We start from the raw sequence: 20009 nt of genomic DNA on the forward strand, positions 1-20009 counted from the left end.
AAGTAATTCATTCGTGAATTGTCTAAGGCACTCATAACTTGACGTCCACCTTGGTTAAGAACATTATTTTGCTGGAACCATAATTTTCTTTCCAGTAGTTTTCTCTTTTTTATTATTATTTTTCCTTTTGGGAAGAACACCCTATATGTTAGAAATTTTCCTGTTCATTTCGGGTGGAGACAGACATACTTTCAGCATGATTGGGACAAAGTGACCGAGCTTCGTTTTGTTATTTATTACTTCTCCTTCACTGCAATCCTCCTTTGACCTTGCGGTGTAAAGTCATGACATACCTAGAGGTTGGGTCTTGCTGACCTCGTGACACTAGGATGGGTTTCTGTTCATGTGGTCAATCTTTCCAGTTTTTTGTTGAGTATAAATGGACTTCATTTTGTTTTGTGAACAAAAGGAAGTCTCATTCTGTCATCTATCTTTTTTTCTTTAGAAAAAGGATGTGATCTTGGGGTTGTAAAAATGGTGGAAGATCCAAGAACAAAAGGAAGATTTCTGTTACCTTCTTCATTTCTCTTTGTCACGGATGTCCTCCAACCTGACATTTACGATCTGGAGTCGCTGCATTTGGGAACAATGGATGCTTGCAAATCGTAAAGTCCATGGGTTTTTTTTGGTTTTTTTTATTATAGGAGTGGGCGATTTTTTTGTGTTTTCTACGAAGATGGTGTCTTGTTTGAAAAGTGGAGTGACTGATGCCTTGCTGATGGCCAGCGACTCTGCATATTTTGGTTGAAAAGAAAGAACAAATTGCAGCTTCTTGCCACAGTGTGCAAAGAACTGACAGTGATAGGTATTATTGCTCTATAGTAACACACACTTTTACGCAAATCCACCCTTTATTTACCCATTTGGAGGCAACACAGCCGCGTGGTCACTGTAGTACTTTGTAGGAAAGAGAAAACATTCCAGACGTGAAGGAATGTCTCTGCCTAAGACTACATCGAAACAGGCACCGTTTAGCTATTGCCATACCTACGGTATACATGTTTCTCACTGGTGTGTTTGGCGTCCTATTCCGCCTAAGCATCGAAAGTTGTCTCGAAGTGGCAGTAACCGACGTCGCAGAAGCCGGCATGTCATGCCGTCAGACGTTGCGACCCCGGTGGTTGGTCGTACAAGTTCTGAAAGAGAAGCACGAAAGAACGCGAGCGTCGCTGCTGTTGCGGCGTCCCAACTCCCGCTGCCGAAGCTTTCACGGGCCGTGAAGCCGGAGAGCGACCCGCAGCAAAACAGGCATCTGTCGCGTCTGCCGCCACTGCTGCGACACTGCCAGGATCATGGCCGGCGATTTCGAGGGACCATTTTTGTTTTGGAAGCGGCAAATGCACCGGTTGGAGACGCAAACCAGGCACTGTTTTGTATCTCGCCATGACGGCAGGACGTTTCGCTCTGGCTCGAGGGAGGTACCAACCCCGCAACGCCGCCGTGCGTGTGTGCGGGCGCACGTGCCGTCTCTCGGCCAAAGTTGGAACCACTCCGGTCGGATGCAGTCGTTTAATTTGACGACGTCATAGTGTTTTGCCGCTTAGCTCGACGCCTCGAATGCATCTGGGAAGTTCCCGTAATGGCCGTCGCCGTGAAACCCCTGCGGCCAAACTGCCACCTGAGGTGCCGGATGCATCGCCGTACAGTTGCGATGCATTGCGGTGACATAATCTCTCGAGGGGAACGAGAGTTGCCCCATTCCCCTCATCTCTGGTGGTCGTTTGACGCTCCTCTTACTGAAAGGGACCATGAAATGATTTTAAAATCGAGTTTCATCCACCGCATGTCGTAAAAGGTGTGAAAAGAAACACAAAAACACAAAAATAGGGAGCCAAAAAAAATCATTTGCTATAGAACTTTTAAAAGAAAACTGGACTCTTTTGCGCCTTCCTTCCTTCGCCTGTTCACTACGATGCATCCGCGGAAATGGAGCACGTCAGCCGAATCCACGTCGCCTATTGGGTAAGAGCCTACCTCACCAGCACCGCGATCGTAAACAATAAATAGCCGGCGAATGTTTCCTAAAAGTTTTGTTAAATAATATTCAGATCCACATTTTGTAGCATAATTAGAGATGTGTGGCGAAAATTGCCAAATGTGATAATGCTGAGAACCAGGCGCCATCTATCGTGTGGTAAACGAAGCAACTACTGCGCGTGCGCAGTAGGGCAGGGCCGACAGTTACTTGGGTGGCGGCCAGCGACGAACGTTTATTTTCTTTGTTTTCCTTCCTCTTAAAACTCTGACTGACTGAACGTTTATTTTTCTACGTGTTCTTCCCGCGCGTGCCGACTTCAAGCAGCAAGAAAGCAGTACTTAAAACAGACCACGACGAACAAGAACGCTGGATCCACCGACTCCGACGAAGCGTATAGGCCTAGCAGGCATTCCGACTCGGCGCTGCTTCGTCGCAAGACCGTCTGCCTACGATCGGCTGGCGTGCTCAATGGAATATGCCCGCGCGACCCTTGTGGACCCTTCCCGTATTATAGTTTGATCACTGACCTCAATTCTAGATTAAGAGGTGAGGTCAATCTCTTCCCCTTGTTTTCCGAGGCAGTGTTGACGAACACTTGTCGAAAAGGGACTCTCGTCGATTCTATCTTTTTGTTTTGTGTGATATAGAGCTGAAATAAACGCCGTATGGATTACCTTCGTAACACGGTATGTACACTTTGTTATTGGTATGCCATTTTTATTCTGACAGACTGCACGTCACTGTCGAGCTATAACAGTTCGTGGGAGGTATACGTACAACCCCGGTCCAACCTTTCTTTGCCGAGTGTCGCGTCAGTATCGAGTTGCAATCGTAAAAGAACGGTCCCGAAGCGCTTACAAACAGCGCGAATACAAGACTTCCATCAAGCGCGCGCGTCCGCTCCGAGTGTAAACAGGTATTTACATGGCTCTTGCTGACACTCGTAGTTCAAACGTATCTTTTTTAACGTCGGCTCGCTCCTGCATCTCCGAGGCCGCGAAAAACGCCATCTACGTCGCTTTGCAAACGACTGACACGGGCCGGCCCTTCTGCCAACAATGGCGGGGTGGTTGACTTCTGGAGTCTTCACCGGAAGACTCGCTGCACTTCCCAACAGGCATACCGGCGTATGGGACTAGTCCCATGCTGTCGCTGTACAGCTGCGATGCGGCGATGAGAGGCGCCGATTCAGGAAATACGACGGTGACATCAGTGCAGTAAAACCTACCGGCGCACCCCAACTCGTTGCCGCTAACACTCCCATTCTCCTACTGCCGAGAGAACTTCCGGTTCCGGAAACGGCCTACGTCACGGCTTCTTTTGCGGTCAGTTGGAGAGAATGAAAAAGTCGATATTTCAATAATTTTTTGTGTAAAAGTTAATAAACCGAGACAAAAACGGATGCCTGTTCGGCATTCAGTGAACATTGACGGTTTAATGTAAAAGTTATCTGGAAAAAGTAAAAAGGTCATTTCATGGTCCCTTGAAGTCCCGCCTAAAAGTGCCCTCGTTCTTTCTCGCAGGAGGCTCTTCAGCGAAGGTGTGCGGCGCAGGCTGAATACGAACTCGCCAAGGAGACGCTCGCCAAAGGCAAACAGGAGCACCAGCAAGTAAGCGGACCTCAATGACGCGGCAGGTCTCGGAAGTCAGCAAGCCGGGGACTGCCGTGGTCGCCGACGTCTTAAGAAATCCGGGGCATGCCTTTTTTGAGCTTGCTCTGAAAGTTAGCTCGCCCCTTATTTACTCTCAATTTTAGGTGCGCTACCCCAGGATATTACGACACTCGTTTTATGTATGAGGTGACTGTTCCAACTTGCTCGAGCTTTGAAACGTCGTCGAGCCGCACGCTCAGTTTACCGACGCTCCATGCCAGCACGTCCGGCCCGTTGCCAGCGCAAACTTTTTCGGGGTGTGCATCTTCGGAGACCCGACTTTGCGCACGCTTGCTCGATCAAATGTGTGGACGTTAGAATGTGCGCACGGTGACTGTTCGTCGTGTGCACACCAACGCAGAAATAGAGAAGGAGAAACTGGGCGGTGCAAGCACCGCACGACAAACGGCAAAAAAGGCAGGAAGAAGCGCGCCTTCCATGCGCCCATTGCGCGGACAAAGTTGCACTGTGCAACAGTGGATAGCGCATTCGTGCCGAATTGTGACGCGCAAATGCTTTCTAGATGGTGCACACTTTCGAAAAAGGTAATTCAAAGTGTCCATTGCTCTCGGTCTGGTTCTGCCCTGCTTGGACTAACGAGTCCTCCGGCGGGGCAGCGAATAAACAAATGACCGATTTTAAATGAGGGATCTTGGTGCAGCTGCAGAGTCCCGCGTCGGGCGGACTTTCCCTCGACGCCCTCCTGAGGAGGGACACCGCCCAGTATCGCAAAGACAAGGCGCAACGTCTCGAGTCTTCTCTGCAGCAGGTGGGTTGAGCCGGACATTTGCTGCCTTAGCCCAGTGGGGTTTTGAACTCCGAATACGTTTGAAGGGGAGCTTCGGCAAAGTACAGAAAGTGACCGTTTTGCCTAAAGATTGCATCAACACATTAAAAGATGCATCTAAACCATCTACAGTATAGACTACTTACAACGTAACCGCTTATAGTGCAGGACCGGGTATAACGCGGTTTTTTTAAACCACCGGTTCACCTCCCATAGAACTCCATGTAATTACATACCGCTTAAAATGCAGGCGCGCGAAGGGAAATACCGGTTATAGTGCGGTTTTTGGCACAGCCCGCCGACCGCGCCGACGACCGGAGCAGCGAGCTCGCTTCCCTGTGCGACACTAGATAATGGCGCTGACGGCGCGAGCCGCAAACTGCACTTGGGGGCAAGGAGGTTGCTCGAAAACGCGGGGAGAAGCGAAGAGAGAGGCTTCAGTTGCCATAGCGACGAAGGGACGCACGCACGAGTCATTCACGTGCGTGCGTTCCTCCGCTGCGTTGGAAACAAAGAAACAAACAACCGCAACGACAGACCAATCGCAAGTCGAGGAGAAGTGTTCGCGCGCGTTGCATGCCGGTCGTGGGCCGGCTGCTTCTATTCCGCAAACATGGCGTCGGTTGTGATCGTCGTCCTAGACGGCGTGCATCTCATCGTTCTGCGTAAAAGCGCTATCCTTGACTCTGAATTTTCGTTGTGTGTCGCTATGATAACCCAGCACGTACTAGAAAGGAAGATCCACCTACTCGTGCGGTGATGTCGTGGCGGCGCTCTCAAGACAGCAGAAACGCCCGTGTCATCGTGTTTGTTTACTTCGACTACAGTGGTGATTTCTAAGCATTTGTGTCCTCGAACATCGCCCGGATTTCTTATTTGGCGCATTTCATGCGTGTGCTCAAGTTCAAGGTATTACTGGCGCGTACAGTATGAAGGATGCGAATTTTCACGCGTTTTCATCTCCGGAGAAAAGTGATTAGGGTTAGCAATCCTGAATGCTCGCAACGTCCGTCCGCAACCCGCGATGCCGTTAAAAGGCTGCGCCAGGCAAAAGCCGCTAATTTCTTTTAAAATGTGTGACACACTTGAGACATAACTGTGCTAGTCTATTGAAATAAAGACTTTCCTCAAACTAAGCTTATTTTTTCATCTAACATAAAATAAATTCTTTTACAAAGGTAAGTTGTCTCATGGCATGTATTTTGGCCTGAAAAATTGATGTTTTGGTTATAGTGCGGTACCGCTTATAGTGCGGATTTTCGCGACTCCCGAGACATACGTTATGTGCGGTCTACACTGTAGTAACCCAAGTTGCGAGTCGCAACAAATTTTTCTTTTTCACAAGTTATTGAAGTTTTAATTTAGGTCTGACTGGCACCACTGAAAATGTGTTGTCACGCGTGCGATATGGGGCGAAATTGGGACGCTACGAATCTTTCCTGATGTTCAAGATGTTTGATGGTGCAAAATTAATGCCGGGCTCGTGCGAGCAAAACTAAAAAAACACGCACGAAACGCTGCGTTTTTTAGACTGCCTGATCGACTCGCAGTCACACGACGTGTGACCATACCTCGGCAAACCTCACTCATGAGGGCCCTCACTCACCCTCATCTTCACAGCTGAGGTGAGGGTGAGTGAGTTTCTGAATCAAAAATTGGTGAGTAGGAGGGTGAGTGAGGGCCGTGAGGGCTGCAAGGACCGTGAGGGCGGTGAGTGCGTGAGGGGTGTGAGGCCCATGAGTGCGTGAGGGCGGTGAGTGGCGTGAGGGCGGTGAGTGGCGTGAAAGCGGTGAGGGCCATGAGTGCGTGAGGGGTATGAGGGCCGTGAGTGTGTGAGGGGTATGAGGACCGTGAGTGGTGTGAGGGCCATGAGTGCGTGAGGGCAGTGAGTGCGTGAGGCCCCCTTCATACGGAGCAACTTTCTCGGCAATTTCGGTGTTGCTGGTAAGTTGTTCCCTAGCTTTCCCTAGATCACCGTGCCCTAGATCGACACGAATTGCTGAGACCGGGTCCGGCTCGAAACAAGCGAGCAACTCGGGGAAATTCGAAGACGTTTGAAGCGGCTGCATCCAATCAGGGACGCGATATTTTCACGTGATACCTCGTGCCGGTGATGATGACAACAAAGGACTTGGTTCTGGTTTGAAATTTATCGTTCTTGGAAATAAACTGTCAGAAAGATGCATTAGTATTCTCAACGTGATTTAAATGCATAAAAACATGTTTATAGCTGTAATTATGTGTCTAAATAGTGCAAGAAAAATAAAATTTCATGATGATGACTGCAAATTGCAGCAATTGGTTCCTGCGTGTGAATGCGGGCTGTGTTGTGACGTCAAGTTTCTGGGCCTGAAGTGGGCCTGAGTGGCGTGAGGGCCATGAGTGCGTGAGGGGCGTGAGGGCGGTGAGTGCGTGATGGGCGTGAGGGCTATGAGTGCGTGAGGGGCGTGAGGGCCATGAGAGTGAGTGAGGGCGGTGAGTGGCGTGAGGGCCATGAGTGCGTGAGGGCCGTGAGCGCATGAGGGGCGTGAGGGCCATGAGTGAGTGAGGGCTGTGAGGTTCAGTGAGGGTGAGTGAAGGGCTGAAGGTGAGTGTGACTGTGAGGAGGAGGGTGAGTGGGGGACTGAAGGTGAGTGTAGCTGTGAGGGTGAGGGTCAGTGAGGGGCTCCAGTGTGGCTGTGAGGGTGAGGGTGAGTGAGGGCGACCTAAAATGCCGACCTCTGCGTGTGGCATGACCCCACTGGAGAGCACGTGAAAATTTGAATGTCTGTTTTGGCATCAATTTAATTTACATTTTCTTTCAATAGCTATTATGAATTTAGAGATAGCAAGTAGCATGCCGGAAAGAGTTAAGCTGGGGAATTCCGAAGATGTGCCTAGTTTGGGTTGCTCAAGAAGCTGCCGGGGCTTTCCTTTAAAGTTTTGTGGGGTTTGACATGCCTCTGCACAAAATAGTCACAGCTGCAACTGATGGTGCACAAGTAAAACACAGTCCAGCTGGTCTATTTTGTGCTCAGGGCATGTCCTGCACGCGGATTATCTGATATTTGCTGAAATATTCGTACGTTGCCCAAATATTCGGCCATAACTGAATATTTGGAAATTTTTGAACATGCAATTCTCGAATCGAATACGAATCAAATAAGAAAAATATTCTATTCGTATTTGAAATCTCGAATATTCGCACACCCCTACTTTCCACAAAGTGAGCAAAAGTAGTGTTTGTAGACATTTCATCTGCTGAAGCAAGCTAAAAATGTGGTTCATCTGCTACAAAGCATCATTCACAGACGGAAATATAACGAGAAAACACCTACGTTTTCTGTTAACGAACTGGAAAGAAAGTTGATTATCTGCTATGAAACGAGTGCTTCAATAAAGTGAGATCAGATGCAGGCTGAAGTTGTGATTGTCCGCTATTTTACATAGAGGCCATTGAAAACCCAAACTTGGCTTGCAGATCTGAAGTTTTTCTGCTGCCGTACACAGTCTGGTATTGAACATTGGATGCAGGAGTACCAAACACAAGCACATCAAAAACCGTGTGACCTGTCTTGCTCTTTATAGGTTGAGGGGGTCTTGCCAAAATATTGCCCAATTGTCAACTTGCAAATGGGGGAAAAATATCTCATTGGTTAATTACGCGAAGCTGTGGTGCCACATCTAATCAGCAGCCGAGAACGCTCTCATCTTGACCAACTTCTGACCCCAGGAAGGGTTCCTCGGCTGTGGCCTAAGAGAGACGGATGTCACTCGAGGAAGAAAATATTTAGAGTCCCTACTCTGCCCATTAGCAGTGTACGCCTTTGAAACGAGAGTGCTTGGCACGCAGCAAGAAGAACAACTGGAGCTGAGACGAGGTCAGCAGGAAGGGCTGAGCAAGCAGTTGGATGGAGAGCTACAGCGCTGGGAAGAGCACCGCCAAGGGGCGCTCCGCAAGGTCTTCCTCCTCTTGGCCGAGCAGCAGCTGCAGTGCCTCCAACAGGTGAGCAGAGCGTAGACAACCGAGGTCCCAAAAGCACAGCTGAGCGCGACTTCTTCATTAGAGGGTTCGTAGCAGGCGGAGTTCTGGTTTAGGATGACCTTTCAGTGTGCAAACAATTTAACTTGCTATCTCCTATTCCTCTTTTTCTGTGCTGTGTGATATTTGGTTTAGTGAGATTGGTAGTTCTTTTTAAATGCAGTCTGCACAAATTGTTTCAGTTGTCTGCATTCTCATATTATTGAAAGTCAGTGTCTAAGCAAAGACCTTGGCCGGTTCCCTCAAAAAGAGCTCAACAAAAATTTAATGAGAGAAAAAGCATTATTAAGGCTTGCTTGAGAGCAGATTAGCTTCTGGAGAGTGGAGACTACACATTCTGACGTGTTAGCCTTGTTATACTTTCTTTCCTACTATCTCTAGTAGGTTCTTTGCTCGGATCATTTCTCGAAATGCTACTTAGGTGCAAGAACTTGCGTCTGCAGGATTTGCTAGGTGTGAAAATGCAGAGGATAACACTGCCGTGCGCTTCTCATCCTCAATTTCACACTGCCAGTTTTGAGCCTGTAGTAGAGCGGTAACTTTAGTGCACCACCACGCTTCCACTCCGCCGAACTTGCTCTGCGAGCAAGTTCGGCGGAGTTTGGGGCGCTCCGTGGAGCGGGCGCTGCCAGAGATCTACGAGCGGAAGATGACCAACTTGAGCCAGATCTGCGAGCGGAATATGCGCGCTCCAAATGGAGCACTTTTGGAGCTCTCGAGATCTGCGAGCGGAATTCACCATAAGCTTCCTAAATTTAACTGATTTTTGGGGGCTTTCGAAAGGAACAAAGGGACAAGCAAGTTTTGAATTGGAACCATATGTTTATTTTCCCCAATTAAAAAAGTGAATGAACAGATTTTAGTTAATTCAACTTATTGTGACGACAGCCCCTCATATTGCATCCCCTTGGTCGTATAACTCAATCGCACAGCCCGCGTTCGTATAGCTTACACGGCTTTTTTTGAAAATGACGATTTTTAAAGCTTAGAAACTTGTGTTGTGCGAATATTCAAATTTTTGAAAAGTAATTTCGAATAATACGCTATTCGATATTCGCTTTGAAAGTAACTGGGACAGTCATACTTTTGGAAGTTTTGACCGCAGCGGGTTAGCCCTGTTGAGTGCACTTCTCACGAAACACGTGTGCACTGCGGGGAAGCAATACCCGCGGAGCTCACAGGCTCCGTGGGTATTACTTCTACGCAGTGCTCAGACGCTTCGTGAGAAGTGCACTCAAAGGCACTAACCCTTCGCTATTATACAACAGTATATGTCAGGCAGCAATGTCTTGACAGCCTGCATTCATCATTCATGCTTTTTTCTGTGTCAAATTTGAAATTGAAGAAAGAACATTTGCATATAGCAAGCAGATTTGTAAATCCCCTTGATTAGGATAGCCGAAACAAATTGGTTGTTTACGTGCGACAGTTCATAAATATAGTTATGTAAAATTACCGTAGAATACCGTGCATCCGCCCATTCCACATTAGGCACCCATTCCACATTAGACACAGTACATTTATACGTAAAATTGATGACCGGACAAGTGCCAATCCCCCACTCTTTCGCAGTTATCTCTCAATTTTGAGTGGGCACTTGCCCAGTATTTTACGGTAACCGAGTTAGGAAGTGGACAAGTGGAAGATTGGTAACAACCTTCACTAGTTCAGCTGAATTTTTATTTAAGCATGGTGCATGGTAGTGAAAGGCTGGGAGAAACTATTCAATATAGAAATATTTGGCCAAACCCACCATTTTCTTCAAACTCAAAATCTACTATTTGCACATGACTACTAAAAATAAACACTCTGTATATCACTTTCTCCACATTCCATTGCACGGCCAACATGCATACTATATCCTTGAGCCAGAGGTTTTAACTAGGGGTGTGTGAATACCGAATAGTAGTTTTCAAAGCGAATACCGAATCGAATCAAGAAAAAAAAAGCCGAATATCGAATCAATTATCGAATAGTGATTTTATTCGTAGGAATTTTTCAAAGTGTGCTGCAAATGAGATGATTATGTGGGCAGAGTATGCGCCTGGTGCAGAATATGCATCTTGTAGGAAACAAGAGCTAAAAGGTAAAAAAAAAATTGTGAAAAATAAAATAAAGAAAATAAAAGCAGTTGCTGTTGGATGTTGGGTACTAAAGATCCAATTTTATGGCACAAATATAATTTATCTACCCTAAACGTCACAAAAAGCCAAAGTTACATTCACGCATGCCTTTTTTTTTCTTGTTAACAGCAGAACCTAACACCGCAACTTTTTTTTTTTTTATAAATATTTGTATATCTCAGAAAAGAAGCGTTTTGCGGTATTTGGTTTTCATTTTAAGGAAGAAAAAGGGTACTTGGGATTTTATTTCGTATAAATAAACAGATAGGTGTTAAATCTGAGTAAACAGGCTTAAACAATATAATTTGAAGTAAGAAAAAAAAAACGTGGTTAGGTGGTGCAAGACACCGTCCAACTGCCGTTATGCATCCATTTTCCCGTCTGTTCTGTTTTAGAGAGCCTTGATTTAAAAGAGGGAGCAAGCGAAACTGAAACCACTGAAATGGCTTAGGGCAGATTGGTCGCGTGCGCATGTGTTGTGTTGTCGCGTGGAAAAAGGTGAGCAAACAGAAGGGCGACGATGCCTGCCGTCCCTGTCCTGCCTGCCCGATCCCGATCGACGCTTTCGTCTTTTCGTCACCTTCTCGCACTTCGTAATTCAAACGCTGCTATCGCACGGTTGGAAACCCTCTCAAATCTAGGCACACTATTTTTCCGTTCCGTTCCGAATTAGAATTTGCGGCTTGTGGTTCCAAAAGAACAACGATGATAACTCAGCTGGTGTCATCGGCGTGGTTAATGTGGTTATCTTTCTGTGATTGTGAAGTAGCCGATTTCTGTGAGTGCGGCCAAGTGTGTTTTACATCAGTGCTTCAATATGAAACGAGGGGCTTTACTCGTGAAAAGAATTAGGCATGGCACGGGATTCCGGCCTCCCAACAATTCCTCTCTGGAAGCGGCACAAACGGGATGTTTCGGTTCTGATTCAAGGATAGATTGTGTCACGATCGTGAGTAAATCTGCGTGCTATAAAGTTTGTGGCATCCGTTACTTTTCTTTTTTCTAATTTGTGCGTTAGATTTTTGTGGAATGGTGGGACCAAGAGATGTTTTTTGCATGGTCTGTGAAAGATCACGGTGCTTACATCGGGAGAAAAAACGGCTTTTTTGTCAGCTCCGCGGTGACCGTGCGTCTTTGGCCGAATATATTGCATATTTGAGTGACCGAATACTAGGAATTCGATTCGCGAATCGAATTAATCGGGAACTTTCTATTCGATTCGAATTCGCACACCCCTAGTTTTAACAGCTGCCACCAGTTTAACATGAACAAGGGTGAAAGGCCTGCATTTTAAGGTTATGATGATAATGCAATCAAATGCAAAGGTGCAAGCGAGCTGGACAAGAATAACAATAACAATCCCTGGAGAGGGGGAACAAAGGGGACAAAGGGCAAACACATATCTCCAAACAAAGCTTAATAATCCCTGAAGAAGGGGAGGGGGACATAGGACAAACACAAATCTCTAAACACAGCTAGCCTTGTTTAGAGATTTGTGTTTGTCCTTTGTCCCCTTTGTTCCCCCTCTCCAGGGATTGTTATTGTTATTCTTGTCCAGCTCGCTTGCACCTTTGCATTAATTGCATTATGATCACAAATCTAACAAGTTTGTGAAAAATAATTAATGTGGCCATATATTTGGGTTACTTCTTCGGCGATGTTTGTTTTTACGTTTAGAAAATTTTTCAGGGAAAACGGGGAGTATGAAGAAAATGCTGGAGTACCTTTTTAACAAATTCCCGCTTTATTAGCTCACAAAGAGCTTGTATTATACATGAATCATGATTAACTTACTCTGCCATTCACAACATGCAGCTCCGACCCCATGCCACTGGGGTGGCACCGTTGTTGGCACCGTGCATGCACAGAGTGTGCGCTTCGAGCGAATCTGGTTTTTGGCCATGTGCAGTGCTCACATGTGGTGCTAGCAAACGCCGGCTTGTTTTGTAAACAGCGTGTTGGTCTATAGTCCAGAAAACACGGTATTCTACCGAGCACGTGGGTGAACGTCATTCGAGGATTGCTTTTTTCCCCGCAGTGTCTTTCTGCTTGGGAGGGAGCCCTGGTCGCCCTGCGCAAACCCGACTCGGACGGCACTGCGGACGCTTCCACGTGAATCGGTTCCTCCAGAAGCTTTGTCGTAACCCCGAAAGCCCCGACGGTCATGCATGGAACGAGAAACATTCCACGGGACGTTTCCCACTTTGCTTCCGCCCTTTTTTGTAGTTTCTGACCGAGTGAGAACTGCAGGGAAATCTCGCGGCTCTTTGGCCTCCATCGTGGGCTTCGTTCCTTCGATAACGCTTCAACGTCTCGTCAGCTTCGAGCGTGCACGTTCTCATTCTGTCACCGACTATAAAGAGACAACTTCTTGGTGCTTTCCCGGAGCGTGGCTCGGGTGGCCTTCTTCGGGGGCCGTCCTTGTCCTTGATGGAATTTGCTGTTGTGATTTTAGTAGCACCGTGGCGAGTAGGAATTGTAATAGGACGGCCTCGGAACCAGTTCCACGGTCTGGTTAGTCTTTCGTATGTGCAATGGAATAGGAATTCAAATAAAACGTATTTGGTGCGTTGTTTTTCCTCGTGTTTTGGCTTGACGTACGAAATCGGGACATCTGCAAGCGCTATTTGGTCGTGAGAGGAACTGTACAAGTGAGCCAAGGAATAGAGTGCAGTCAAGTTTTTCACGAAGGCCTCTTTAGACGGTGCGATTAGCATACTCAAAAGTCTCGTTTGTAGGCTTCCAAAACAAAAAGTGAGAAAAAGGTCTCGGTAATGTAACCTCGGAGTGGGGGGATTAGCAGAAACGAGCCCTACGCTTGAGGATTTTGATGCCTGTTGTTAATTAGTTTGTTTGCATACTCTCTTTGAAACAGTGTTACCTCTGTGCACCAAAGCAAATTTGATATTTGTGTTTATATGCCGTAAGGTCGGTCTGCTTTGAGGAGCAGCGACACTGGTTTGCGCTGCAGTTGCAAAATTTAGTCAGTGCAATACCACTTTTAGCCTGGGGTCTTTGACATGCTTTATGCAGTAGCGATAAACATTAAGTTAAAATAGTTGGGAAAACGATTTTAAAAAAAATTTACCCCCTCCCTTCCCCTTTGTTCCTGCGTTAGCACTGTAGAAGTCAGAAGTTCAACGAACTTCGAACTTTTAGGGTAAAGGTTCGACGTTCGTCGAACTTCGAAAGATTGGCGGACGGTTTTATTTGAACCCAAGTAGTGAGGTACATTCGCAATTTTTTTTTCTCAAACTTTTACACGCGGTGCTGCGTTCCTTACGAAAGACAAAGCCGTTTGTTTCAATGTTCTGGCATGCTTAGGTTTAAAGAAATAAATTCCCAAAGGGGCGAGGAAGGACGACGGGTTTTTGACATTTGTCGTTTGTGCCAGATTTGAAGCGCGCTGTAGCCGAAGCTATTTATGGTAGAGATGTTATACTTTTTTTAAGAATGATCTATGTATAGCCTAGGTACGTGAGTTTCGAAGAAATGTCCAAACATGTATCGACATGCAATTATGCCCTAAACTTGATATTTATTTTCGTTTAAGTTGTTTGAGGTATCGAATTTAAATTAACACCACAGACAGTACATATCATTGCCATCTGCAGAATACAAAATAATGTATTTATTGTTTTTTCACGTAAAGGAATAAATCAACCCATGGGAGAGATTTTTCTAATAGTGTTCAAGTTCAGCAGGTCATTAAAAGAAAACATTTTTTTTTTTCGCTTCACGTTCCTGGGACGTGTTTCTCTTAGCCTGTACACATTTTGGTAAAAGAAACTTGTTTCGAAGGTCTGAACCTCTGAATAGGCAAGAATACAACACTTCCGGCGAAGTCTTGATAGTTTTTTTTTTTCTCCAGCTTTTTATCCCCGCATTTATTCTTCTTCTTTTTTTTTTTTTTTTTTTTTTTTTTTTACTATTGGCACAGGTATTTAGGTCGAAAAGACATAGCATTGAACTTCGAACCACTAAGCATGTGACGAGTAGTGCCTTCTGACAACGAGTTTCTAACAATGACCATCTTCGCAACTTTTATGCAGTGAAGAGCGACAGTAGCTATACATATGCATAAATAATTTCAGATTAAAATAAGCTCGACCATGCCCTCTTTCGCCGTATTGTTTTCTTTAACAGTTTGAACTATCTGGAAGGAAGGGGGGGGGGGGGGGGGGGGGGAGGGTGGGGGCTGGAGCCCCACTTCCTCCCCCATGCTTTTCCTCTTCCGATGCCACTGGTATGGTAGAACGTTCCTCGACCTCGAGTTGTGTAGGCTTCTGTGCTAAGTAACACCTTTTGGCGGGCTAGTTGGTTCATGATTTTAGAAAATTTTTGCTCGGCGTTTTCTCCGTCCCGGAAAATAAAACTCCAGAACGATTACAAACTTAACTTACTATGTGCCAGCGTCACTCGGGCGGCGTTCGATCGGATTACTACCAGCGTGTAAGGGGTGGCGAAGTAGTTTGCCAGGTCGCTTCAAGGTTTTTCTGAGCCTCAACCTCCTGCTCGCCCCTGGCCGTTTCGAACTGGATGAGTCTCCTAAAACAGTGGGTTCGTGTGATCACTACTGCATGATGCAAATTAAAGACCCCCCCCCCCCCCCCCCCTCCCTGGGCTGGCGGTCACAATTACTGATCTATGGTCACCCGTCACTCTGCACTGTCAAATATTCCAGCACATCCGGGACACTCGTCGTCTCATTTAATTGCCTCACCAACTTTGCAGAATCTAGATATCACACCCTAACTTTTCTAAACTTGATTTTGTGAAAACCAGTGAGTCGTGAAAACGTTATTTGAAACAAACTGTGGAGGAACTTGAAAACCGGACTTCGAACTTTGAAAACTTGGACTAGAAAGGAATTCAAAATCTTCTAAGTTTTTTTGTTTTCGAATTTAGCGTTAAAAGAAAATCGAAACCTTCGAACTTTTCGAACTTCATGCAGAAAGAAATTCAAAATCTTCGAATTGTTCGAACTTCATGTCTATAAAAATTCGAAGCGTCCGAAGTTTTCGAAATTTATTTCCAAAGAATTTCGAAATCTTCAAATTTATCGAACCTGAAGTAAAAATATATTAGAAATATTCGATTTCGAAATTTCAGAAACCGTGAAAGCTTCGAACTTCTCGAATTCGAAACTCCACTGTGATTGAAAGTCGCGAATTTTTCGAATTCGAACCCCGGTCGGTACGAAAATATCGAATTTTTTTCGAAATCGAACCTCAGTTCGCTTCGCAAATATCAAAACCTTTCGAAATCGAACCTGGGTGGTTCGCGACATCCCTAGTGGTTACGTGTTTACGAAGCGGTAGCGTAGTGGTAAGGTGTCTGCCTCATACACAGCGGACCCCGGTTCAATCTGCAGTGTTGGCTTCGTTTTTTTTTTTGTATTGTTTTGTTTTCTTTTCTCAAACATCTTGTTTTGTCGAGGCATTTCGTGGTATTTACGACATTTCTTTCTTACGATTAACACTGAAAAAAAAAATGAATGTTCTCGACGAAACTTTGCTGAACTAAATGGTATTGGACTCCCTTTCCAGAGGTGCATGGGGGACAGCAGGGCTTGGATTGCTGGCTGGGGCTCTAGGACTTTTCGGTGTAGTATGTTTCGGTGCAGGGCGTTTCAGTGCGGTCTTTTCGGTGCACGGACTTTTCGGTGCACGGACGTTTCGGTGCACGGACGTTTCGGTGCACTGACTTTTCGGTGTGCGGACATTTCGGTACACAGACGTTTCGTTGCTCGGACATTTCGGTGCACAGGAAATCAAAATCATGAGTTCTTTTAAGTTTTGTCTAAACGTAATACGCACTATTCTAGCTAGAAATTTATTTTTTCGTACTTTATAAATGTGTAGACTTGGTCATCCATTTACAATCAATTACTGATATACGACCTAAGTGACTTTGTTAGGCGCAGCACCATCCTGCGGGAGGACTGGATACGTTGGACGTTATGTTCAACTTGACCGCGTCTCTTTTCCAACGTACGCACTAGACGCATCACATCATGTTTCCACGTTGGGTCAATACAGGCATTCTCGATGCCTTCTGTAAAGGTGTGGGCTTTATTATTGGTAATCTGTGTAGGAAAGGCCCCAACGGCAACAAGCTTGAGGTTGTTGAAAATTACCCTAGACATGTCATGCGTCTAGTGCGTACGTTGGAAAAGAGACCGTCAAATTGGGGAACTTAATGTCCAACGCCTCCATTCCTCCCGTAGGATGGTGCAGCGCCTAACAAAGTCACTTGGGTCGTATATGAGTAAGTGATCGTAAATGAATGACCAAGTCTACACATTTATAAAGTATGAAAAATGAAAGCCGTTTACAACTCCCTGCAACGCCGAATAGGAGCGCAGCTCTTGACGAGGAGGAGGGTAGGGTACTGAGGGGAGGGTAGACCCCTCCTCCTCCTCCCTCGTGATCCTGCCTGCTACTCCTGAACAAAAGGGCTCCGGTTCGAAGCCGGCCGAGGGACAAGAGATAAGTCTTTTAAAATAATTTCTCGGAGTAGTGAAAATTCGGATTCGTCCCCCCTGCTCATCCTGCCTGCTCCCCTCCTTTCACCTCCTCCCCTCGCGGGGGTCACGTGATCTGGGGGGGGGGGGGGTCACGTGACCTGGGGGCGTCGCGTGACCTGGGGGGGGGGTCACGTGACCTCACGGTTACGTCGACGGCGACGCCGCTCAAGCCGGAAACGGGCGCCTAAGAGCTGCGCTCTAAAAATAAATTTCTAGCTAGAATAGTGCTTATTACGTTTAGACAAAACTAGAAAAAACTCGGGAATTTTGATTTCCTGTGCACCGAAAAGTCCGTGCACCGAAATGTCCGCACACCGAAAAGTCCCACCGAAAAGTCCGTGCACCGAAACGCCCTACACCAAAACGTCCCACACCGAAATGTCGGGATCCCGCTGGCTGGACGCCGCAAAGCGGCGTGTACAGGGTGGCCAAGTCGGTTAATAGTTCTGTAATGAGCAGCCGCAGACTGTCGCCATGAAGCGGTGGGAACGCAGGCGGCGGGCTGGCTTAACACGCTCCCCAGTGATACATGCGGCATCTGAATCGGAAATCCAAGTTGCTGCGCGTTGCCGAGCAGCTAATCCGGCGTGAGCGCCGTTGCTAGGGTGTATATCATTGCTAGGGTGTCCTTCTCCCCTCTGTTTTTTTCCTTGCCGCGTTGGGGGTCCAGGCAGTGGTATATACTGTATGCCACCCGGATCGCTCGCGTCCACCGAGATATATCTAAATACGTTAGCAGTGGCACCCTGTAGCAATGAGTCAAAACATGAAAGTCGATTCACATTGCTACTGTGAAATGGCACTGCGAGATAGCGCCACCGGTCCTTGCGCGACTCAACCTGAACTGGTGTCAGAGTACCGAAACTATGAGGCTCGATGGCGCCAAGATGGCAGCGCAGTTTGTTTATTATTTGGGTCATGAGCGTTTTGAAAGCATGTTTTTTGTGTAAAACCAAACATGCATGTGCAGAAATGGAGTGCTGCTTCTATAATGAAATGGGCATTCATTAATATTGCTGATCAGAGCCACCACAAATACATGTATGGCCCTGTATCCATGGCCGCCACCCCCAACTGAATACATGGAGGCCGCCGAGGCGTTGAACAGACGTGTTGCTCTCTTCCCCCAATGTAGTAAGATTTCTGTGCATCGTCACATTGAATGTGAGGACACGCTTTTTCTTTCTGTGCGTCGTCGCATCGACTTTGTGAAGTTTTCCTGTACTTTTTAACTCGTCACATCTCGCGTCGTTAGGTTCACCTTTACCAATGCGTCATCTACAAGCAGCCATCAGGACCTAAAAATGTTGCCCTTTTATACGCGTACCGATATGTTCAAATAAATCTTCTTAACCCAAATAATTAAAATTTTTAGCTCATATGACCTGGAAAAGTTCGATTTCTAGGTAGTTTAGCGAGTCGTTTCGACGCGAACGGTTCGTTCTAAAGGGGTATTCGCACGAGGGAGAAGTCCCGGGGATTTCTCCACGCCACACGCATCCCGCAATGAAAGCGTCAGGCTTTGCGATGTGCAAAAGTCTCGCGTTTTCGTCTCGTGATGCGCAGGCGCCGGGGAGAAATTCCCGAGATTTCTCCCTCACGCGAATACCCCTTAAACTCATCGCCGACGCCATTGCGCATGCGCGCGCGAGTCGTTGCAGATTTTGGGGAGTCGCTTCTCGTTCGTCTCTCCCACTCCGGCCGCTAGAGTCGCCGCCGGAACAGACTTTTTTCGGGTAACGAGCGCCGTCTGGCGGTTTTTCCGTGAACTAGAAATAAAGGGCAGCTCAACAGGACTCCGCTCGTCAACATACATCTGACATCGTGCCGTTGTATCAGTTTTCATTGCTTTTTATGCCTCAAGCTTCCGATACCCAGGAAAAGAATCATGAAAAAAGACGAAATACGCGGAAAGAGAGGCGCTGACAGTTCGTCCGGGATGGTACCCTGCGAAAATGGAGACAGCAGGAAGCAAGGGAGAGGGTGTGCACGTGCACATTTTACAATCTTCTAAGTGAGAGCCAAAATGAATAAAAATAAAATGTGTCTCTCTTTCTGCACCACCAAATGGTATAACAGGTTTAAATCAATTAAAAATATATAAATAGGGCCTAATTTGACAAAAAAAACTTTATTTAAAAGCCAATTTTCCTAGAAAAACAGGTGATACTATGAAGCCACAGTTATTGGAATGGACCTGTAAAGAATAGGTGCGGGCTTTGACTTAAAAAAAAGAAAATTATTTGTAGGTATCTATCACTAGGTTTGCTTGAGAGCAAAGGAGGCTTCGTGTCTCCTAGCTGGTGGACGACGGCAACAGAGGCTCGAGTTCATTATGTTTATTCTGAAAAAAGGAATATTGCGTATAAATTATTATTTAGTGTATAATGGTTTTCCTATGATATGTGGTGGAGAATTTACTTGTATTCAACTATTAGATTTGTTTTTGTTTTTTTTTACTTAGGAGGGTTGGAGGCGCAGGTGGCCTCGTAGCTATTGCGCCATAAACCCCCAAAATCTCTCTTTCTCTTAGGAGGGTTGGAGGAGGAAATAGTGGTATATTAATATTAATGGATGTATTTCTTAAAGGGATACTGCAACGAAATTTCGGCGCTTATTTTATGGTCTGTATGTGTTCAAAGAATCAGTATCACATCGAACACACCAATATCTTGTTTAAAAAGTCAGGAAAAGGAATTTTAAAACGAATTAAACGATTAGCAAAGAGCACCTGGTGGATGTCGCTAACGCCTTGCTTGTAATGCCCGTCTGGGAACCTTGACAGCTAGTGACGGTGAGTGTCTCGCCTTCGGCCACGACGAGAGAAGAGGGATAGGAGGAACTCCCCTCTTCCCGAGAATCCCTTTTGTGTGTCCCAGAAGTCGCTATTGTCCCCCTACAGGATTATAGAAGATTAAC

General features: G+C 46.3%; 1 protein-coding gene across 1 annotated transcript in view; it reads left to right on the top strand.

The window, feature by feature from the left end:
* Positions 1-13136, top strand: part of LOC8023716 (sorting nexin-7) — a 42634-nt gene extending 29498 nt beyond the window's left edge. Inside the window, exons 8-11 of the mRNA XM_029980022.4 lie at positions 3502-3588; positions 4292-4399; positions 8250-8402; positions 12600-13136. Coding sequence (XP_029835882.2) covers positions 3502-3588; positions 4292-4399; positions 8250-8402; positions 12600-12677 — 426 coding nt within the window. The 3' untranslated portion in view covers positions 12678-13136. The remainder of the gene's footprint in view (positions 1-3501; positions 3589-4291; positions 4400-8249; positions 8403-12599) is intronic.
* Positions 13137-20009: the final 6873 nt, after the last annotated feature.

The sequence above is a fragment of the Ixodes scapularis genome, unplaced genomic scaffold, assembly GCF_016920785.2.
Source record: "Ixodes scapularis isolate PalLabHiFi unplaced genomic scaffold, ASM1692078v2 PGA_scaffold12__126_contigs__length_90152505, whole genome shotgun sequence".
NCBI classification, from domain to species: Eukaryota; Metazoa; Arthropoda; class Arachnida; order Ixodida; family Ixodidae; genus Ixodes; species Ixodes scapularis.